The sequence below is a fragment of the Sander vitreus genome, chromosome 15, assembly GCF_031162955.1.
Source record: "Sander vitreus isolate 19-12246 chromosome 15, sanVit1, whole genome shotgun sequence".
NCBI classification, from domain to species: Eukaryota; Metazoa; Chordata; class Actinopteri; order Perciformes; family Percidae; genus Sander; species Sander vitreus.
Window position 1 is genome coordinate 28,018,785 of NC_135869.1, and position 25,400 is coordinate 28,044,184.

At 46.4% G+C, this 25,400-nt stretch overlaps 1 protein-coding gene across 4 annotated transcripts in view; it reads right to left on the reverse strand.

The window, feature by feature from the left end:
- pkn1b (protein kinase N1b) overlaps positions 1-25,400 on the reverse strand; it is an 84,544-nt gene that overhangs the window by 24,793 nt on the left and 34,351 nt on the right. For all 4 annotated transcript variants that reach the window (XM_078270616.1, XM_078270614.1, XM_078270613.1 and 1 more), the window contains exons 2-10: positions 22,295-22,595; positions 19,661-19,797; positions 15,730-15,850; positions 13,208-13,347; positions 8,005-8,218; positions 6,339-6,533; positions 4,463-4,572; positions 2,778-2,921; positions 1,923-1,998 (exon numbers count right to left, since the gene is read on the reverse strand). In XM_078270616.1, the coding sequence (XP_078126742.1) occupies positions 1,923-1,998; positions 2,778-2,921; positions 4,463-4,572; positions 6,339-6,533; positions 8,005-8,218; positions 13,208-13,347; positions 15,730-15,850; positions 19,661-19,797; positions 22,295-22,595 (1,438 nt within the window). The remainder of the gene's footprint in view (positions 1-1,922; positions 1,999-2,777; positions 2,922-4,462; positions 4,573-6,338; positions 6,534-8,004; positions 8,219-13,207; positions 13,348-15,729; positions 15,851-19,660; positions 19,798-22,294; positions 22,596-25,400) is intronic.

Here is a 25,400-nt window from a genome sequence, read left to right on the forward strand (position 1 = left end):
GATCTTGACAATCCTACCTACAGCACCTTTAATGTCTGTTGGACGCAGCCAAACATTTTCTTCAAAAATTAATAATTTGGTGGCCCCCCTGCACTGACTCTGAGGCCCCCCAGGGGTCCCGGACCCCCTGTTGAAGATCCTTGACTTATCATGGCTGCCACACACCCTGAGCTGTTTGGTGAAACCTGCAGATTCAACCTTAAACACAACTGACAGACTTAAATATGATTTAAGGGACGATACATTTCACTCATCGCTGGTCGTCTTTGTGACATCATCTCTCGCTCCTTCACTCGCTGTCCGTCAGCTGCTCATTGTTCGCCGTCTTCTAAAACATTAGAAGCACTGAAGCCTAAAAGCTGAACACCCAAGACGTTATAAATGAGTTGTTGCTCCGTTATTTCTGAGACCAGGAAGTGTCGGCAAGTTTCACTCAGATATTCTGTCCAATAGACCTGTGAACGCTTTTTGGAGCTCGAACCATATTATGGACTAAGACCCAGGATATCTTGGCCTCTGCTGCTATTTGAAGAGATGTTCAATGTTATAGGAGTCATAGGCGCCGAAAATACTGAGCACCCACGTGTGCCAGACTGCCAGTAGGCCCCATTCATTTAAAATCAAACATTGCAGTTGGTGCTAAGTGGAGCGTCTGTCATAGTGTGACTGGTTATGTCACCGTCAGTCCCCTGCTCCATATCCTATCCACCAATCACAGCGTCTCACGGATGAAAATACCTCTTCAGTGATTCTTAATTTCCCACGAAGCTGATCGTGTTTAAGTGCCAGTTAAACATTTCATCTCCAGTCCTATCTGTATCTGTGAGGAGTGGTCCTGTCCTGAGGTGAAAGCCTACTTTACGGCTTTATTATTGAGTCAATAGGCGTGTGTGTTGGTGTCGACCGCTGTCCATTTCCTAAGGTTCTGAAATGCAAACATTTTTTGACTACTATTTTTTTTTACAGGGCGTGCACGGAGGAAAACATAAATTGGCGACTATGATGGGAGTGTAATACTAAATCCCTGGAGAACCCATTGACGTATATATAATGGACCACCAGGTCCCGTGTCTCTGGACGGAGACCAGTGAAGGACATTAGAAGCTCTTTCCCGGTGATGGCTGAGCGTTACTGAGCAGCCTCCAACTGAGCTTGAAGACGTAGATGTGACGTGAGCAACCTGTCTGAAAGTTGGAAGTCTTCTGGTAGCTGTGCCAAGAGAAATCTCAATCATTCCCAATCTAGCAGAGACGGAGAGCGTAGGTATATGTAAGGAGATAACATAGACACAGGCTCATTATTGATCACTAAAATGATAGTTAACATTAGTCATTACACTTAAACAGCTGATGGAAGTCCAAACTGCCTGAGAGCTTCTCCTGTACTATACGGTAACTCCTCTACTATGAGACAGGAAGTCTCGTGGTTATGACCCAATCGTTAGCCTATTGTTATAAAAACGTCTGCTACGGAGCCATAACGTGAGCTACAAGGTAATGGAGCCTTTTATACATTGTCGTGTTTCTTTAGAAATAAACAACGGACAAATAGAGTCTTTAAACGCTTCAGATGTAAAGGTATTCTCTGTCAAAGTGACGTCAGAATGAATGGCAGTCAATGGGATGCTAACGGGATGCTAACGGGATGCTAACGGGAGGTGATGGCTTGGTAGCATTAAATGGCGCCATAGGAGCTACGCGTTCTGGGGAGAGGCTCACCCCCTTGGGAGAAGCCTCTTCAAGGCCAAAGTCTATGTTTCTCAAACTAATCTAATTTGAATGAGACCCGCAGAAACCCTGAATGACACTCAGGGCTCTGGAAACTAATCCACCAGTGCAGAAACACACCGTTGTTCCTCCTTTACGAGTGAAGTGGTGCTCTATATTTCAGCTCAGTGGCTGTGTGTGAACACTTGGACATACCGTGCTGTTTAGAGAAGACTTTCTTCTGCCTCTGGAGTTTTCGGCCTCTCTCTATTACCGGGTTAAAGAAAGTCACCTAAAACACAAACGACAGTAAGTGACTGATGCATGTAATAGTAACGTACTGATCTATTGTTTGAAAAACAACCCTGACTGCAAAATGCATCAATATATAAAATAATGGTCGTCATGTATTTTGAGTCCATTTAGATTATCACTTACTTACATTCTTATACTTACAGTTGATGAATGCAGTGTGTGTGTGTGTGTGCATGTGCATATGTGTGCGTGCGTGCGAGTGTGTGTGTGTGCGTGTGTCTGTGTGTGTGTGTGTGTGTGTGTGTGTGTGCGTGCATATGTGTGCGTGCGTGCGAGTCTGTGCGTGTGTCTGTGTGTGTGTGTGTGTGTGTGTGCATATGTGTGCGTGCGTGCGAGTGTGTGTGTGTGTGTGTGTGTCTGTGTGTGTGTGTGTGTGTGTGTGCATGTGCATATGTGTGCGTGCGAGTCTGTGTGTGTGCGTGCGTGTGTATGTGTGTGTCTGTGTGTGTGCGTCTGTGTGTGCATGTGCGTGTGTCTGTGTGTGTACATGTGCGTGCGAGTGTGTGTGCGTGTGTGTGTCTGTGTGTGTGCGTGTGTGTGTCTGTGTGTGTGTGTGCATGTGCGTGTGTCTGTGTGTGTGTGCATGTGTATGTGTGTGTGTGTGTGCGTGCGTGTGTGGTATGTTAGTGGTTTTGAAACCGTAGACTTTTTCAAACCACAGTATACCTTGAAACCAGTAACTGGCCCGTGTGTGTGTGTGTGTGTGTGTGTGTGTGTGTGTGTGTGTGTGCGTGCGTGCGTGCGTGCGTCCTGTACCTCGGCCAGCAGCAGCCCCTGTGGCTCCAGCTCCAGCTGGACTCGGTGCCGTTGGTTGTCCAGGAACTCCTCCAGCTTCAGGTACTTCAGAGCGCACAGGGAGCGGTAATCTCTCCAGTACACCGAGATCTCCATCTCCCTGGACTAATCGCACACAAAAACACCAACAACGTGACATTCATTTAAATTCAAAACCACGTTATTAATCCCAATAAGGGAGCTAAAATGTGGAAAGAATCTGTAAAATAATGTCGCTGGTATGTTATAACATGAAGGTTAGTCTTAAGGAGTTAACCTCTATATATGGGCGCCTGCTCTACCAACTGAGCTATCTGGGCGCCCCTAAAGATTTACAAAGAGTATGTTAGGTCATTTCCTGTCTAACTGGGAGGTTTTGGGACTGATTGGTGGGATTGTTGTGGACGAAGTCCACACAGAGATACACTGGTAAGAGATAATGAGGTTTAACCATGTATCAGCTAATGTAAATATCTCACGTTACTCTCAAGCCTAACTCTCGCCGAAATGCAACCTAGGGTCTTTTTGTGAATGTACCCGAGTCAGACTTTCGTTTAAAAGCATATTTAGGATGGAAACGCCACTTTTAAGATGTACCGTATTCTGGTTTTTGGGTCAAATGGCCTTTTGAATGGGAGTGCTAGGGACGCTACGATGCTAGCCTCAAAATATCTGTTTATAGACCACTAAGAAGGCTCGACACAACATGAGACTTTGCTCCAAGTATCACCAGGGACTCTACACCTTAACCACAGCACTGACAACACTGGTTGTGTTCAGAGTTTACTAAAAAAGGTTTAACAACTCACATTAGCTGTTGTTGTTTACGCTATCCTCCATTTTCCCAGTCCAAAATGGTGATCTCTGAATGTGAATGAAAGGACTCCATAGGAGGAAATGTCATTCTTATATGAGGCTCCTTTTTCAACTACAAGGTCAATATTGTGTTTCACTAACGACAAAACAAGAAATAATCTGTGCATTTATATGGAACTAAGCTTTAGGAGCTTTCCATCTTTACTCTCCTCCCCGTTACGTTGCATTCAGAGATCAATGTTTCTGACTGATAAAATGTCTGCAGCCGGAAACAACAACAGCTAACGTGAGTTGTTAAAACCTTTTTTAGTAAACTCTGTACACAACCAGTGTTGTCAGTGCTGTGGTTAAGGTGTAGAGTCCCTGGTGATACTTGGAGCAAAGTCTCATGTTGTGTCGAGCCTTCTTAGTGGTTTATAAACAGATATTTTGAGGCTAGCATCGTAGCGTCCCTAGCTCTCCCATTCAAAAGGCCATTTGACCCAAAAACCAGAATACGGTACATCTTAAAAGTGGCGTTTCCGTCCTAAATATGCTTGTAAACGAACTTTTGACTCAGGTACATTTACCAGAAGACCCTAGGTTGCATTTTGGCGAGAGTTAGGCTTTAACTTCATTTAATATTGTTTGTGGCGTTTCCTTTAGCGGGGTCCAAATGTTTCACCAAAACCAGTTCCTTCCAGAGCTTAGCGCCGCCCAAGACCATTTTCTCCTATCCCAGAATGCATCTGTGTTGTAGCCAGACCTTCCTCCACAGCGCTGTGGAGATAGAGCTGACAATGCGTTTGATTTCCAGCATCAAGTTAAGGTGGAATCAGACTGTAACGGAGTGAGAGTGAGCTGTGTCTTACTCTCTCCAGCTCCAGAGTGAAGCTCTGGTCCCAGGCCTGCTCTCCAACCGTCCTCCACACCGTCTGCCCCACCACCGTGTTCTCCAGCTTCAGCACGGCGCTCACCTCCGCTGTCATACACACACAGCAACTGATCAACAGCATGCATACAAGTCCACTACGTAGTGGTAAACTGTGAAGATTTAAAGTGCCCATATTATGAAAAAATCACTTTCTATCTATCTATACATCTATCTATCTAGCTATCTATCTAGATAGATAGCTAGATAGCTAGCTAGATAGATATATCTATCTATCTATCTATCTATCTATATACATCTATCTAGATAGATAGATATCTATCTAGATATATTTCTATCTAGATATATTTCTATCTAGATAGATAGATATCTATCTATATACACACACATATATATATATATATCTAGATATCTATCTAGATAGATATCTAGATAGATATCTATCTATCTAGATAGATATCTATCTAGATAGATAGAAATCTATCTAGATAGATATCTAGATATCTAGATAGATATCTATCTAGATATCTATCTAAAAAAACGATTCACAGTATGTAAATGGAGTTACTTTTCCCATGTGATTGCAGTAGACATACAATAAAAAAAAATTAAAAAAAATGTATTATATATATATACATACATACATACATATATACATATACACATATACATACACATACACATATACATATATATACTCTGACACTCTGGGGGGTGTCTGACGTGTGTGTGTGTGTGTGTGAAAGGTGATTGATGTGTGGGTGTGTGTGTGTGTGTGTGTGTGTGTGTGTGTGTGTGTGTGTGTGTGTGTGTGAAAGGTGATTGATGTGTGTGTGTGTGTGTGTGTGTGTGTGTGTGTGTGTGTGTGTGTGTGTGTGTGTCAAAGGTGATTGATGTGGGTGTGTGTGTGTGTGTGTGTGTGTGTGTGTGTGTGTGTGGTGTATGTGTGGGTGAGTGTGTGGGTGTGTGTGTGAGTGTGATGTGTGTGTGTGTGTGTGTGTGTGAGGTGTGGTGTGTGTGTGTGTGTGTGTGTGTGTGTGTGTGTGTGTGTGTGTGTGTGTGTGTGTGTGTGTGTGTGTGTGTGTGTGTGTGTGTGTGTGTGTGTGTGTGTGAAAGGTGATTGAAAATCCATTTCTGAGTCTTCTGTCTTCTGGATGTTTTCTGCAGTAAGCTGAGACGTGTGGCTATGGCCTTGGTGTATCTGTATCTCACCAGATGTGTTTACAGCAGTGGACTGTAATCATTTTACAGATGTATGACTTGGATGGAAATAAAAACCCTCCATTCTAGCCTCTGTAACTCTGTCAGTAAGGCCTAGGATCACCCTGACACTTTTACCAAAAACTTGAGACTGTTTCCTTTCCAGTGATGTCAGACACCCCCCAGAGTGTCAGAGTATATGGGAGCTGTACCACTTTAATTTGGGGATGACGTTTAGACCAAAAAGCATGGATTTCAAGCCTTTCTTCAGCCACTTCTGTCTCCAACAGTGGAGAACCCTTTAGACATGATGGAAACTCATAATGTCATCTGAAAACTGCTGCTCTGGTTAAAAAACAACACAACTGATCTCAGCTGGTATTCTGTCTGGAGTGGAGGGGACTGGACGTTTCTACGTGACCCCAAACCTTTGACCGGTAGTGTATATATTAATATATACACTACCGGTCAAAAGTGGGTCTGTTTGGGGATTGTGTTAAATGTATCGTCTCGTATCGCTCGCAGGCCCCTGAACTGAATCAACTCCAAATCGTATCTTGGCAGATTTTGTGATATCAGCACATATTGTATCGTTATCCAAAGATATAGTATTGCATCGTGATAAAATGTGTGATTTTTAGAGATGAAAGACTTACAGGAGAGCTCCTCGCTCTTGCCGGGGATCTTCAGGCTCATGCTGCTGGAGCTGCGGCTGTAAAGGCCGCTCAGTTTGAAGGAGGAGCGTCCGTCTCCCGGAGAGTACGAGGGAAGAACCAGCGGGCTCCCTTTGGTCCGCCCCGGGATCACCTCCAGCAGCCCCACACAGCCCAGGAGATGCACCTGGAGAGTACCTGGAGGGAAGAGAAGGCCCTTTAATTAAAATAATTTCAGCAGGAAAGATTTTAGCCATCATGCCAAACTACAGAACGACCCTAGCTTGAAGCTAGTCTCGGGAAGGAACATCGTGCAAGTGCATCGTGAGTTTTCTGTTGCATAGTCGTGCAACAGAAACCTCAGATTGGACAGATAGTCTAGCTAGCTGTCTGGATTTACCCTGCAGAGATCTGACAAGGGGGTTAGCTTCTCCTCACAACCTGTAGCTCCTATGGAGCCATGTTGATGCTACCAAGCCATCACCTCCCGTTAGCATCCCGTTAGCATCCCATTGACTTCCATTCATTCTGACGTCACTTTGACAGAGAATACCTTTACATCTGAAGCGTTTAAAGACTCTATTTGTCCGTTGTTTATTTCTAAAGAAACACGACAATGTATAAAAGGCTCCATTACCTTGTAGCTCACGTTATGGCTCCGTAGCAGACGTTTTTATAACAATAGGCTAACGATTGGGTCATAACCACGAGACTTCCTGTCTCATAGTAGAGGAGTTACCGTATAGTACAGGAGAAGCTCTCAGGCAGTTTGGACTTCCATCAGCTGTTTAAGTGTAATGACTAATGTTAACTATCATTTTAGTGATCAATAATGAGCCTGTGTCTATGTTATCTCCTTACATATACCTACGCTCTCCGTCTCTGCTAGATTGGGAATGATTGAGATTTCTCTTGGCACAGCTACCAGAAGACTTCCAACTTTCAGACAGGTTGCTCACGTCACATCTACGTCTTCAAGCTCAGTTGGAGGCTGCTCAGTAACGCTCAGCCATCACCGGGAAAGAGCTTCTAATGTCCTTCACTGGTCTCCGTCCAGAGACACGGGATCTGGTGGTCCAGTTTATACTGACTATGAGGTTAGAACGCCAACACAGAGACAGAGGAAGGGGACGGACATCGGCTCGCAGCACCTGAGAAGCCCATGACTATACAAATCACAACATGTAAATAGGAACATGTTGGCGTTATTTTGTCACTTATTGGGAGCAGTAGGCTAGATGGAGCCGGTTACCTCCAGGATCTGTGCTAAGCTAGGCTAGATGGAGCTAGTTACCTCCAGGATCTGTGCTAAGCTAGTCTAGATGGAGCCAGTTACCTCCAGGATCTGTGCTAAGCTAGGCTAGATGGAGCTGGTTACCTCCAGGATCTGTGCTAAGCTAGGCTAGATGGAGCCGGTTACCTCCAGGATCTGTGCTAAGCTAGGCTAGATGGAGCCGGTTACCTCCAGGATCTGTGCTAAACTAGGCTAGATGGAGCCGGTTACCTCCAGGATCTGTGCTAAGCTAGGCTAGCAGTGGGAACACGGAGATGAGAAGGGTATGTATGGACTTCTCTAACTCTGGGGGATACGGGGAATAAGACAAAGCCTCTAGCATCTAGACCCTCCTTCAGCGCGCTTTGGAGGAGGGTCTGGCAAAGCGAGACTAACCTGTGAGTGGTGAAGGCTTGCTCATGGTGCTGTACTGGTTGTGGACGTAGGGGGTGCTGTGGCGGGCGCTGAAAGCAGAGGAGGAGGCGAGCACCAGCTCCTCCTTGATGAGGCAGGCCTTGGGATGATCCTCAGGCAGCTCCTGCAGGCGTTGCTCCAGAGAGCAGCGCACCAGGTCCAGGCGCTGCGACGACTCGCTCAGACCACACTGAGCCTGCACACACAAACACACATCAACACACGTCATCAACACACACAAACACACATCAACACACACAAACACACGTCATCATCACACACAAACACACATCAACACACGTCATCACACACAAACACACATCAACACACACAAACACACGTCATCACACACAAACACACATCAACACACACAAACACACGTCATCACACACAAACACACATCAACACACACAAACACACATCATCACACACAAACACACATCAACACACGTCATCACACACAAACACACATCAACACACAAACACACATCAACACACATCAACACACACAAACACACATCATCACACACAAACACACATCAACACACGTCATCACACACAAACACACATCAACACACGTCATCACACACAAACACACATCAACACACGTCATCACACACAAACACACATCAACACACGTCATCACACACAAACACACATCAACACACACAAACACACGTCATCACACACAAACACACATCAACACACACAAACACACATCATCACACGTTATCACACAAAGCACGCATCATCACACACAAACACACATCATCACACACAAACACACATCAACACACATCATCACACACAAACACACGTCATCACACACAAACACACATCAACACACAAACACACATCAACACACGTCATCACACACAAACACACATCAACACCGTCATCACACACAAACACACATCAAACACACATCAACATGCGTCATCACACACAAACACATCATCACACACAAACACACATCAACACACGTCATCACACACAAACACACATCCACACACAAACACACATCAACACACGTCATCACACATCAACACACGTCATCACACACAAACACACATCAACACACAAACACACATCAACACACATCATCACCTGAAAACACACATCATCACACATCAGACACACACTCACACACACACACACACACGTCATCACACACAAACACCGTCATCACACACACACACGTCATCACACACAAACACACATCAACACACACACACACACACGTCATCACACACAAACACACGTCATCACACACAAACACACGTCATCACACACGAAACACACATCATCACACACAAACACACATCAACACACACAAACACGTCATCACCACACAAACACACGTCATCACACACAAACACACATCAACACACATCAACACACATCATCACACACAACACACACATCAACACACATCACACACATCATCACACACAAAGCACACATCAACACACATCAACACACATCATCACACACAAACACACATCATCACACACAACACACATCATCACACACAAACACATCATCACACACAAACACACATCAACACACACGAAACACACGATCATCACACACAAACACACATCATCACACACACACACGTCATCACACACATACACATCATCACACATCAAACCACACGTCAACACATCATCACACACAAACACATCATGCACACATGCACATCATCACAAACACCATCATCACACACAAACACACATCATCACAAACGCACATCATCACACATGAAACACACATCATCACACACAAACACACATCAACACACACAAACACACATCATCACACACAAACACACATCAACACACACAAACACACGTCATCACACACAAACACACATCAACACACACACAAACACACATCAACACACACAAACACACATCAACACACGTCATCACACACAAACACACATCAACACACACAAACACACGTCATCACACACAAACACACATCAACACACACAAACACACATCATCAACACACAAACACACATCAACACACGTCATCACACACAAACACACATCAACACACATCAACACACGTCATCACACACACACACATCAACACACAAACACACACAAAGCACATCAACACACACAAACACACATCAACACGCGTCATCACACACAAACACACATCAACACACACAAACACACACATCAACACGCGTCATCACACACAAACACACATCAGCACACACAAACACACATCAACACTCGTCATCACACACAAACACACATCAGCACACACAAACACACATCAACACACGTCATCACCAATTATCTTTGTGAATGAATAATGTATCGTCAATAAATAAATAAATGTTCTTCCTTAAAGTACAGGGGGCATAAGTCAGTCCCCCCCATGTTAGATTCCCATAGAGGCAGGCAGACTTTTATTTTGAAAGGCCAGTTATTTCATGGATCCAGGATACTATGATCCTGATAAAGTTCCTCATTCCCCCATCATCACATACCCTTCACCATACCCCCCATCATCTCATACCCTTCACCATACCCCCCACTCATCACATACCCTTCACCATACCCCCCACATCATCACATACCCTTCACCATACCCCCACATCATCACATACCCTTCACCATACCCCCCATCATCACATACCCTTCACCATACACCCACATCATCACATACCCTTCACCATACCCCCACATCATCGCATACCCTTCACCATACCCCCACATCATCACATACCCTTCACCATACCCACACATCATCACACACGAAACACACATCAACACACACACACACACACACGTCATCACACAAACACGCGATCATCACACACAAACACGCATCATCACGCACAAACACACATCAACACACACACACACACACACGTCATCATCACACAAACACTGCGTCATCACACACAAACACACGTCATCACACACAAACACACATCATCACACAAACACACATCAACACACACAAACACGTCATCACACACAAACACACACGTCATCACACACAAAGTACACATCAACACACATCATCACACATCATCACATCATCACATACACACACACACACACATCATCACACACAAACACACATCAACACACATCATCACACACAAACACACATCAACACACGTCATCACACACAAACACACATCAACACACACAAACACACATCATCACACACAAACACACATCATCACACACAAACACACATCAACACACGTCATCACACACAAACACACATCAACACACGTCATCACACACAAACACACATCAACACACGTCATCACACACAAACACACATCAACACACACACACATCAACACACAAACACACATCAACACACGTCATCACACACAAACACACATCAACACACATCAACACACATCATCACACACAAACACACATCAACACACATCAACACACACAAACACACATCAACACACATCAACACACATCAACACACATCAACACACACAAACACACATCAACACACATCAACACACGTCATCACACACAAACACACATCATCACACACAAACACACATCAACACACGTCATCACACACAAACACATCATCACACACAAACACACATCAACACACGTCATCACACACAAACACACATCATCACACACAAACACACATCAACACACACAAACACACATCAACACACGTCATCACACACAAACACACATCAACACACGTCATCACACACAAACACACATCAACACACGTCATCACACACAAACACACATCAACACCGTCATCACACACAAACACACATCAACACACGTCATCATCACACACAACACACATCAACACACAAACACACACAAACACACAAACACATCAACACTACGTCATCACACACAAACACACAAACACACATCAACACACGTCATCACACACAAACACACATCAACACACGTCATCACACATCAACACACACAAACACACACAAACACACATCAACACACACAAACACACACAAACACACATCAACACACATCATCACCAATTATCTTTGTGAATGAATAATGTATCATCAATAAATAAATAAATGTTCTTCCTTAAAATACAGGGGAGCATAAGTCAGTACAGCCCCCTATGTTAGATTCCCATAGAGGCAGGCAGACTTTTATTTTTGAAAGGCCAGTTATTTCATGGATCCAGGATACTATGATCCTGATAAAGTTCCTTGGCCCCCCATCATCACATACCCTTCACCATACCCCCCCCATCATCACATACCCTTCACCATACCCCCCCCATCATCACATACCCTTCACCATACCCCCCACATCATCACATACCCTTCACCATACCCCCACATCATCACATACCCTTCACCATACCCCCCCCATCATCTCATACCCTTTACCATACCCCCCATCATCTCATACCCTTCACCATACCCCCACATCATCACATACCCTTCACCATACCCCCACATCATCACATACCCTTCACCATACCCCCACATCATCACATACCCTTCACCAGCCCTAGTTGGAACAGCGGATTGAACTCAAGGCGCTGACACACCAACCCAATAATCGGCCGTCTGACAGCCTGGCGAGGTCGTTGACTTCATTTTGGCTGATTTGACTTGCTGAATCAGAAGGCGGGCAGTCAGACTCAATGAGCCATCTGATTGGTGGAGAGCTAACCAGGAAACGGGGAGCGGGATGAGCGTGACTAGAGTCTCTCAACATCTGACATTAATCTTCTAAACTGACCTTTGTTGATCTGAAATGAAGACAGATTCAGCAGCTGCACGGCCTGTTTCTCTCTTCACATGTTTCCAGAAACACGTTACGGTGAACTATTTTAGGATAACATGAGATCGTATTCTGAACGAGACGCCGTGACAGTCTGGCTTTGAGTTTCTGGAGCAGCCAGACCCACGTGACGCGTTCGTCCAATCAGCTACCAGTTTTCATGTTTTGGGCGACGATACAGATTAGCGCCGCCTGCTGTTATGGAGATTACGTCTCGCGCACGCGCAGAACGTACGCTCAAGTCAGCGTCTCTTCAGTGTGTTCTGAGGCACTTTTTGGACCTCGGGGAGACTGATCAGTCAGACTGGCTTTTCTGCCGACGGTCGGCCGTCGGGTTGGTGTGTCAGAGCCTTAAGAATGTTGTAGATGAAGAGCTCTCTGACCTCAGCTATGGCCTTCTTGTCCTGGACCTTCCCCGCTCCCAGCAGGCGCAGCATGTTCTTGGCTCCCTCGGCCATGGCGTGCTCCACACGATAGTGATGCCACAGCTCCTCCACGCGCAGCTCCACCCCATCATGCTTACCTGGGACACAGTGGCAGGTTTAGTCGGAAACAAAAAACAGACAATAGGGTGCACAGCCAATCACCAGCCAACATGGCTAGTACATTTTCAAAGTTACCAGCCAATCAGACTTTCCACTAGCTACTTTTTTTTAAAAATAAAACAGATTATGAGTGCCGTGCTGAACACATTTAAGCATCCATGTTTCTTTAAAAAATACTGTATGTTTGGGTTGATGAGTGGCAGATATATAAACATTTACATTTACGTTACCCATCGACAAATACCTCCACTTTTCGGTGTTTGGTGTTTTTTGCCCCCAAAGTCGCCTTCCAGGCAGCGTGGCGATGGTTATGTTTAGGGTTAAGGTTAGGGTCAGCTGATAGAAGGTGACGTTGGAGGCAAAAAACACCATCAAGCCCACTTTTCTACTTCATTTCAGCTCTTCTGGTTTGTTTCGTGCCGTTCTGTTTGTTTCCGAGCCAAACACACACCAAACCGCCCAAATGTCTTGCAGGAGAACAAACCGATATGTAAACACTGACTTGTCGGATCATTTCTGCAGCCTGCTGATTTAAACGCTTCGCTTCCTTCATCACCAGCCAAACTGGCTCGTAACTTTACATTATACCAGCCAATGTTCATTTTTACCGGCATTTGGCAGGTTGGCGGGTGTTAATTTAAAGCCCTGTGCACAGCAACATGCACAGAGAAACTAACTGGTTACAGATTTGGTCACAGTGATCCTCGAGGTTTGCTTGTGTGGGAGAATCTGTTTTCACATTAATGTGTGTGTCCTGTTTAGAGGACTGCTTCATTGACTCAAATATTTACTCTTACACCTGCAATCATTTTGGCCACTTGGGGGCAGCAGAAAAGAGCTGGTGTCTCAGCCATTCCCCCCCTAAATAAATAGAAAGCTCCTTAAAGAAACACGCCGACTTACTGGGACTTTGTCTTATTCCCCGTATCCCCCAGAGTTAGATAAGTCCAGACATACCCTTCTCATCTCACACACACAGCCATTTTCTAACCGTATACATACTGGGAACTATATTCTCAGAAGGTGAAGCACTGCTACTCTCTGCTCCTCACCACGGGGCTTCTCACGTGCTGCGAGCAAATCACTCCGCCCAAGTAGCAGAAGTAGCAGTGCTTCACCTTCTGAGAATATAGTTCCCAGTTTATATACGGTTAGAAGATGGCTGTGTGTCATGTGACCTTGTTATTTGTACACGCTGTGACTCTACAAATCACAACATGTAAACAGGAACATGTTGATGTTATTTTGTCACTTATTGGGAGCAGTAGGCTAGCTGGAGCCAGTTACCTCCAGGATCTGTGCTAAGCTAGGCTAGATGGAGCCAGTTACCTCCAGGATCTGTGCTAAGCTAGGCTAGATGGAGCCAGTTACCTCCAGGATCTGTGCTAAGCTAGGCTAGATGGAGCCAGTTACCTCCAGGATCTGTGCTAAGCTAGGCTAGATGGAGCCAGTTACCTCCAGGATCTGTGCTAAGCTAGGCTAGATGGTGCAAAAAAGCACAGAGCTGAAGAGAGAAAAATAAAAGAGAAACAAACTCTCATTAGAAGCTTGTGCCTAAACCAGCATCCTGTCCTTTCCCTGTTGCTCTAAGCTTTGTGTTTTTCCTTCCCTGCTTATTCTCGCTTTCATCTCAGACTCCTTCTTACACTTCCACTTCACTCTGTCGTCATCTCTGACGCGGCCCTTTTCAGTCCCGCTCCCTTCCTGGCTCCCTGGCGTCCTGCCTCTCTAACCTCTGTTAAATGAGCCATGGCTTTCAGTTGTTGGGCAACATCAAGGGGATGCAGGAACATCAATACACCACTAACCTGACAGAGAGAGGGCTGTAATGGACTGTGTGTGTGTGTGTGTGTGTGTGTGTGTGTGTGTGTGTGTGTGTGAGAGAGAGAGAGAGTGTGTCCTTTTTTAACTATATTCGTGGGGTCCAAAAACCGGGAGTCCAGTATACTTGTGGGGTCCGGACAGCTTTGTGGGGCCCAAAATGCTGGACCCCCCAAGGTTAAAGGTGTGTTTGAGGGTTAAGACTTGGTTTTAGGATTAGGGTTAGAATGAGGTTCTGGTTAGGGTGAGGGTAAGGGTTAAGGTTAGGCATTTAGTGGTGATGGTTAAGGTAAGGGGCTAGCAATGACTGGCCCCCACAAAGATAGTGAAATGCACTGTGTGTGTGTGTGTGTGTGTGTGTGTGTGACTGAAAGACCGTACATTGGGAAGTTCTGAGGCAAGGATTGATCCATTACTAGTGCATCATAAAATATGCAGTGCTTATAAGCTTTGTAAGAGACTGACTGACAGGTGGGATGAAAGGGCAGTTGAAAGATGAGAGTGAGGATAAAAAAATAAAAATAAAAACGTATAGGTACTTTGGTTGTCCTCTGACTGCTCCGTGGCCTGCATGGCCTTCCGGACCTGCATGCGGATGATGTCGATCTTTGTCTTGCTGTCCTGCAGCATCTGCTGAGTCGCCTGGAGAAGCTTCTTGTCCTGCGGGAGGGACAGAAAAACCCAAGAGACCCGGTCAAAATATTACAGAATCTGCACGGTTAAGAGTTAAGAGTTTAGTCAGAGGAGTACTGTAGAAGGAAATTAATTCCCTAACAGTTTTGGTCTCATTTTATCTTGATATCCTGTTTCCTGCTCACTGATTAAGTTCCTATTATTTTCTCTGATCAACAAACTTTTAGTGTCTGCTACGCCCTACTATGCCCTACTGCACCCTGCTATGTCCTGCTACGCCCTGCTATGTCCTACTATGCCCTACTGCACCCTGCTATGTCCTGCTACGCCCTGCTATGTCCTACTATGCCCTACTATGTCCTACTGCACCCTGCTATGTCCTACTACGCCCTGCTATGTCCTCCTACGCCCTACTATGCCCTACTACGCCCTACTGCACCCTGCTATGTCCTGCTACGCCCTGCTCTACGCCCTCTGCTATGCCCTGCTATGTCCTCCTACGCCCTACTACGCCCTACTGCACCCTGCTATGTCCTGCTACGCCCTAATATGTCCTACTATGCCCTACTGCACCCTACTATGTCCTCCTACGCCCTACTATGTCCTACTACGCCCTACTGCACCCTACTATGTCCTACTACGCCCTACTGCACCCTGCTATGTCCTCCTACGCCCTACTATGTCCTACTACGCCCTACTGCACCCTGCTATGTCCTACTACGCCCTACTATGTCCTACTATGTTCTACTATGCCCTACTGCACCCTGCTATGTCCTACTACGCCCTACTATGTCCTACTACGCCCTACTGTGTCCTACTACGCCCTACTGCGCCCTGCTGTGCTCCTACTGCCCTGCTATGTCCTACTACGCCCTACTATGTTTCCCTACTGCCCTGCTATGTATCCTGCATGCCCTGCTATGTCCCTACTGCGCCTACTGCGCCCTACTATGTCCTGCTACTATGCCCTGCTACTGCCCTGCTGTGTCCCTACTATGCCCCTGCTGCCCTGCTGTGTCCCTGCTACGCCCTGCTGTGTCCTACTACGCCCTGCTATGTCCCTACTACGCCTCTGCTACCCTGCTGTGTCTCCTACTGCCCTGCTATGTCCTGCTACGCCCTGCTATGTCCTGCTACGCCCTACTGCGCCCTGCTATGTCCCTGCACCCTAATATGACCTACTGCCCCTGCTATGTCCTACTACGCCCTGCTGTGCCCTGCTATGTCCTCCTACGCCCTAATATGCCCTACTGCACCCTGCTATGTCCTGCTACGCCCTGCTATGCCCTGCTATGTCCTCCTACGCCCTGCTATGTCCTACTACGCCCTGCTATGTCCTACTACGCCCTGCTGCACCCTGCTATGTCCTACTATGCCCTACTGCACCCTGCTATGTCCTCCTACGCCCTGCTATGTCCTACTACGCCCTGCTATGTCCTACTACGCCCTATATCCTACTACGCCCTATATCCTACTACGCCCTACTGCACCCTGCTATGTCCTACTACGCCCTACTATGTCCTACTACGCCCTACTGCACCCTGCTATGTCCTCCTACGCCCTAATATACCCTACTGCACCCTGCTATGTCCTACTACGCCCTGCTATGTCCTACTATGCCCTGCTATGTCCTACTACGCCCTACTGCACCCTGCTATGTCCTACTATGCCCTGCTATGTCCTACTACGCCCTACTGCACCCTGCTATGTCCTCCTACGCCCTAATATGACCTACTGCACCCTGCTATGTCCTGCTACGCCCTGCTATGCCCTGCTATGTCCTCCTACGCCCTAATATGCCCTACTGCACCCTGCTATGTCCTACTACGCCCTGCTATGTCCTACTACGCCCTACTGCACCCTGCTATGTCCTACTACGCCCTACTATGTCCTACTACGCCCTACTATGTCCTACTACGCCCTGCAATGTCCTACTACACCCTATTATGCCTTACTACGCCCTACTATGCCCTACTACGCCCTACTGCACCCTGCTATGCCCTATTATGCCTTACTACGCCCTACTATGCCCTATTATGCCTTACTACGCCCTGCTGCACCCTACTACGCCCTGCTATGCCCTACTGCGCCCTGCTGCACCCTACTACGCCCTACTGCACCCTACTATGCCCTACTATGCCCTGCAATGCCCTACTACGCCCCATTATGCCTTACTACGCCCTACTATGCCCTACTGCACCCTGCTATGTCCTACTATGCCCTACTATGTCCTACTATGTCCTACTATGCCCTGCTATGTCCTACTATGTCCTACTATGCCCTACTATGTCCTACTATGCCCTGCTATGTCCTACTACGCCCTGCAATGTCCTACTATGCCCTGCAATGTCCTACTATGCCCTGCAATGTCCTACTACACCCTATTATGCCTTACTACGCCCTGCTATGCCCTATTATGCCTTACTACGCCCTATTATGCCTTACTACGCCCTGCTGCACCCTACTACGCCCTGCTATGCCCTACTGCGCCCTACTACGCCCTGCTGCACCCTACTACGCCCTACTATGTCCTACTACGCCCTACTGCACCCTGCTATGCCCTATTATGCGTTACTACGCCTTACTACGCCCTATTATGCCTTACTACGCCCTACTATGCCCTACTGCACCCTGCTATGTCCTACTATGCCCTACTATGTCCTACTATGTCCTACTATGCCCTGCTATGCCCTGCTATGTCCTACTATGTCCTACTACGCCCTACTATGTCCTACTACGCCCTACTATGTCCTACTACGCCCTGCAATGTCCTACTACGCCCTACTATGCCCTACTACGCCCTACTGCACCCTGCTATGCTCTATTATGCCTTACTACGCCCTACTGCGCCCTACTACGCCCTGCTGCACCCTACTACGCCCTACTATGCCCTACTACACCCTACTGCACCCTGCTATGCCCTATTATGCCTTACTACGCCCTACTACGCCCTATTATGCCTTACTACGCCCTACTACGCCCTATTATGCCTTACTACGCCCTGCTGCACCCTACTATGCTCTGCTATGCCCTACTGTGCCCTACTACGCCCTGCTGCACCCTACTATGCTCTGCTATGCCCTACTGCGCCCTACTACGCCCTGCTGCGCCCTACTATGTCCTGCTATGCCCTACTGCGCCCTACTACGCCCTGCTATGCCCTACTGCGCCCTACTACGCCCTGCTGCGCCCTGCTGCGCCCTACTATGCCCTGCTATGCCCTACTGCGCCCTACTACGCCCTGCTGCGCCCTACTATGCTCTGCTATGCCCTACTGCGCCCTTTGTTTGAGTGTTGTCTAGACCTACTCTATCTGTAAAGTGTCTCGAGATCAAGGGGCTTACCTTTAGGTTCAACCTTGGGGGGGGGGGGTGTTGAGATCTCCACTTTTTTGAACTTTTCTGACTCAATTCACGGTGCACGTCTTTATTTATGTAAAGGAAATTGTAGTAGGTTTTGGAGGGGGGGTTGCACTGGCCAGTTTTGATTATTGGGGGGGTTGTAACGCCTATGCTTGAGATAACTCTTGTTATCATTTGATACTATAAGTCTGTCTGCCACCTCGTTTAAACAAAGGACTGTTTTTCAATAGTTTGTGCAGACGTATTGGGTCTATGCAAATCTACTCAGATAGTTTTGTGAGTGAATGTCTTCTCAGCTTTTTGGTTTATTCTGATGTTTCCTGTAACCTTGTATAAAACCCTGGCTACAAACTCATTCTGGTCAGAGAGAATCTTACAGCTTCTTGTGAACTTCTGTCTCCACTGCGCAGTGAAAGAAAACTCATGTGAACCAGCCACTGAATTGGACCTGAGCGAACCTTCTCTTCCACAGTACCTTTGTGGCATAGATTGGGATCATGTTCTCGGCTCCCTGTTTGACTTTGAGCTCGATGTTTAGCTGGCGCTCCAGAGCTGCAATGCGCCGCTGGTTGGTCGACGTCCTGTTGAACGTGTCCGGAGACTTCGGGGCATCTGGTTGGATGGAAAAAGGGTCAGGTTACTGTTGGCGTAGCTGTTAAACATCATCGTTACATATAAAAAGTAGTGCTGTCAAACGATTAAAATATTTAATCACGATTAATCTGATTAATGTCATAGTTAACTCGCAATTAATCAAAGCTTTTATCTATTCTAAATCCTTGATTTCTTTTTGGCCCATTATTTTTTTGTGCTTGGCCATCAGCCGTGCGCTTGGCCATCAGCTGTATGCTTGGCCATCAGCCGTGCACTTGGCCATCAGCCGTGCACTTGGCCATCAGCCGTATGCTTGGCCATCAGCCGTATGCTTGGCCATCAGCCGTGCGCTTGGCCATCAGCCGTGCGCTTGGCCATCAGCTGTGCGCTTGGCCATCAGCTTTGCGCTTGGCCATCAGCTGTGCTCTTGGCCATCAGCCGTGTTCTTGGCCATCAGCCGTGCGCTTGGCCATCAGCCGTGCGCTTGGCCATCAGCTGTGTGCTTGGCCATCAAGTGGTATTTCAGACTGGACGTGCTGTGATGATAGCTCAGTTCACAACGACAAAACACACAGATCACTTTGGTCTTGTCAATGGAACCATTTGGCAACTTTTTAAAAGTTTTCCATTCAGAATCTTATTGGCATCCATTTCGGCGTCTCGCGCTCGCCATCCACTCAAAACGTAACGTTAGCCTACTACTCTTTGGCCGGCTCGCGAGCCCAAACAAGTGTGTGCGGCGTGCCTGTTGTTCTGTTTCCGGTCTAGCTAGATCTGGTGTGGTGTTGTAGTTCTTATAACGTTACTAGTTGTTGCAACAGCATGTGAAGAAACTACAAAGATTGTTCGGCCAAAAAGAACGTTAATCTCAAGATAAAAAAATGTACGCCGTTAAAATGGGTTTGCGTTAACGCCGTTAATAAGACGTTTAACTGACAGCACTAATAACAAGTGATTTCACGTTTTAGGCCATTGCTCTTGTCGACTGCCAAAGCAGACTAAAGGTTTCTATAATGATTTCTGGTGCTCACGAGAAACTTTTCTGAGTTTCGCAAACTCACCACAACCTGTTTAACCCTTCTGTCGTCCTTAAAGTTTCTACATCAGAAACATGGCTTTCTTTTCAACCAAATTTCCCAAAAATAACATGGGATGGTTCCATATGCTAATTGATGATCACTACTATCACTTTTATGGTCTACCCGGGAGAAAATCTGGGATCATCTATAAACATTTGTTTCTCTGACCTTCACTATTAGTCAAGATAATTCCTAATTGCTGCTTATTTTCTCAATAATGTCATGTAAATGAGATTTATTCACCATCAATTCCATAAAGAAGTGTAAAACTAGTAGTAATACGTTATGAAGTTGGCCAAAAAGATGTAACACAGAATTGGGTGATCATTTATAGGCTGCTTTATAAACAGGCAAACCAAACCGGAGATCAAGTGCATGGTCGACGGGAAGACAATACGAAGGTTAACGAGCCTGAATATGAAACATCATTGGTTGTGTGGGAATTTCTGCGTCTCTGAGTGTCGCGTAATTGCAGTTTGACAAACATTTCCCACGTCTTTTTGGATTGGCGCACAACTGGCACATGTGCCTTTAGGGCAGGAGTGGAGACATGGAGTTTATTGACATTTTACATAATCGAAAAAGTCAAACATCTTTGACTGTATTATTGATTGTATTGACTGTATTACATTAGAAAAGTCAGCAAAAAGTTTCTTAGCCATCATAGAGTTTAGCAACTCAAACAAAACAAAGATTACATTTTTAAAAGCAGGCTACCACACAGCTGACTCACAACAACCCGTTTTACAACCTGAATATGAAACATCATTGGTTTTTGTGGGAATTTCTGAGTCTCAAAGTTGGCAAATCTGCCAAATTCTGCTCTGTGCGTAATTGCGGCATGTTGGTTGGGCGCCCAACTGGGCGAGCCTAGCCTAGAAATCTAGACCAGCCTAGCGGCAGCAAATGTAATCTGCAGCCAGGGTCGTCTAGCAACTCTCCGTTGGCTTGCGAGCTGGAAAAACCAAACTCTGGTCGGGCCAATCACATCGTGTATAGAGTGGGTGGGCGGGGCTTATGGCTGCTGCTGCTGCTGGTGAACAGCGTCTCTGGAAGACTTGGAGTTCAGCTTTTCTTTGAGAAAAGAACAAAGAACGGCCCTGAAGTCATTCTTAAAAAGGAAGACGTGTTCAGAGTTTAAAGTGTAATCTATCAACTAGCTCTGCTCTGATTGGTTGTAGAGCTATCCTATTGCGTGCAGAGGGAATTTGAAAGACAACCGTTTATCCCGCCCCTCTGATTGAGCCCTGCCAATGGTGAGTTCCCAGACCCAACATCTGGATGTGGGTCAGACCCAGACCCAACATCTGGATGTGGGGCTGGCTTGTGAGGCTAGGGCGAGCCAACATTTATTGTGAACCTTTTAGGGGCTCCGTACACAATGGCACAGAAGCTTATGAACCACGTCTCCATGATGATGATGGTGAAAGCTATACCTTTGTTGTCATCAGGGCCCTTGACAACAATGTGTGCGTCCAGCTCCTGCAGCTGAGCGTGGAGGGACTCCAGCTTGCGCGTGGAGCTGCGGAGCTGCGAGTCCACCTGCTGGGCGTTCCTCTTGTCGGTGGTGGCCCGGCGCAGGTTCTCGGCCCCCTCCTTGATTTTCAGCTCCCGGCGAATCTCCCTGCGGATCCTCTCGCGGTGCTCGTCCAGGCGCTGCTGCACGCTGGAGTCAGAGAAGTCAGAGTTTTGGTCCAGACCGAGCTGCTGGAGCACCGGCAGCCCGCCAGGATCGCTCTGAGGAAGGAGAGAAAGAGGAGGATGAGGAGGGAGGACAGGGCAGAGAAGGAGAAGGAGGTAATGGCAGAGTATGAGATGGAGGAGGTGTTGGGAACGGGGTTATTATAGGAAACTAGGGCTGTCCTGGAGCCGTTCTAGCCACCATTGGACTGTAAAAAGAAGGAGGGAGACGAGAATGTGCTGCCTGGATCATTAATTGGAACAAAAATCTTCTTCCTGAATAGGGTTGGGTACCGAAATCCGGTGCCAATACGGCGCAGGTGCCTTCACGACCTGTATCTACCAGACCGAATAGCAACGCGGATTTCGGTGCCTCATTCTGGTGCCACTGATATGTCTGCTGTTCTCTCTGATGCTCTGAAACAGACGTTACAGGAAACAGAAACACCGCTGCACGTGATGCTAGGTAACACTATACTCAACAGCAGCTAACGTTAGCCTACCACTAGCTAGTTAACACTATACTCGACAGCAGCTAACGTTAGCCTACCGCTAGCTTGTTAACACTATACTCGACAGCAGCTAACGTTAGCCTACCGCTAGCTAGTTAACGCTATACTCGACAGCAGCTAACGTTAGCCTACCGCTAGCTAGTTAACGCTATACTCGACAGCAGCTAACGTTAGCCTACCGCTAGCTAGTTAACACTATACTCGACAGCAGCTAACGTTAGCCTACCGCTAGCTAGTTAACACTATACTCGACAGCAGCTAACGTTAGCCTACTGCTAACTAGTAGCTGGATTAAACACGGTTAAAATGCTGACAGCTAACACTAAACGGTGTAAAGTGTGACTGTGTTTTACTAGAGGATTCAACACCGGGATGTAACAATCTGCAGCTGCTGCTGTCGGAAAAACACAGACGGTGCGTTCAATGAAACTGGTAAACTACAGCCTCGTGGTGCATTTGAAGTTATTGTTAAATGTCCTTTTCCCATCTGGTTGTTGTTTTTGTCGTTCAACAGCAATTTACTAGTGAAATAAGTTGTTATTGTTATACATTATTATTATTAATCATTTAATGTTGACCATATGGCCTTAGCAATAAACAAGCCTTCTTTAATCTCACCAACTGTTGTTTAGTACCTTTTTTTTTTTTCCAGGCACCGTTAATTATGTATGCGATTAATTTCGATTAATTAATCACAGAGTATGTAATTAATTAGATTAATTTTTTTAATCGATTGACAGCTGTATAGGAAACCAAAACTAAAATAAATAAGCAGTGAAAGATATTTTTGAAAATACATAAAAAATAAATCTAACCTGTATTCTATGTTGCCAGGTTAAAAAACTAATACAAATAACATTTAAATAAATCTCTTCCATTTTAGTTTTTAGCTATAGTATATAGGGCAGAGTACCCTTTCTACAAAAAACTTATTTTAGGGAGAAACCTGGGACAGACCCAGGCTCGTCTGACGGTGCTGGTTGGGGGGGTGATGAACAGTGGCAATAATAGTCACAATAAAGATAATGGAACAGTGACTAGAAATAGTAGTCGTAGTAGTTCATGGCATAGCAGGGCACTGCAGGGCGTTACAGGACGTAGCGTGGCACAGCAGAGCATAGCAAGACGTAGCATGGCACAGCAGAGCATAGCAAGACGTAGCAGGACGTAGTGTGGCACAGCAGAGCATAGCAGGACGTAGCAGGACGTAGCGTGGCACAGCAGAGCATAGCAGGACGTAGCGTGGTACAGCAGAGCATAGCAGGACGTAGCAGGACGTAGCGTGGCACGGCAGAGCATAGCAGGACGTAGCGTGGCACAGCAGAGCATAGCAGGACGTAGCGTGGCACAGCAGAGCATAGCAGGACGTAGCGTGGCACAGCAGAGCATAGCAGGACGTAGCGTGGCACAGCAGAGCATAGCAGGACGTAGCGTGGCACAGCAGAGCATAGCAGGACGTAGCGTGGCACAGCAGAGCATAGCAGGACGTAGCAGGACGTAGCGTGGCACGGCAGAGCATAGCAGGACGTAGCGTGGCACAGCAGAGCATAGCAGGACGTAGCAGGACATAGCGTGGCACGGCAGAGCATAGCAGGACGTAGCGTGGCACAGCAGAGCATAGCAGGACGTAGCAGGATGTAGCGTGGCACTGCAGAGCATAGCAGGACGTAGCGTGGCACAGCAGAGCATAGCAGGACGTAGCGTGGCACAGCAGAGCAGGGCGTAGCAGGACACTGCTGCGTCCTTAGTATTGAAAATGCCTCATCATTAGATACCAAAGATCAATACCTAATAGTAAATCTCATCATCAGCGTCAGTGAGCCAATAAGCATGCAGTATTGCTTGTGCCAAGATCTAATAATGTTTGTGATTGGCTGTCTAATGTTATGTTAGGCACAGACAGGCTCATGTGTGTGTTGTTGTATTTTAAGAGGCTTGACTACATTGTGCGTCACACAGGTGTAAAGGAGCTGAAGTAAAAGATTTGTACCCTAATGTACTTTCTTTTTTGTTAATGGATTTTATAATGCTATTTTTAGGATATTAAAAGTTAGACTTCAATACTTGTAAGACCCAGAGGGCACCCTGGGGAGCTTTACAAAAGGAATATATTGTATGTTGCAGAGAAAAATAATGCAACAGTTGTTCACATTATTGTGTCCACCCCCTGGATATGTTTCTATATACACACACACACAGACACTGAGGACTGTCCCCTCCCATCGTCCTGGGTATAATGACGGCTGCTCAGGGCCTTTCACTGCCCCATGCAGCCAGCCGGCCAGCTTAGCAGATCTGATTACAACTTCTTAGGTCTCTGTGTCCATCCAGCTACACGCTCTGCTCTCAT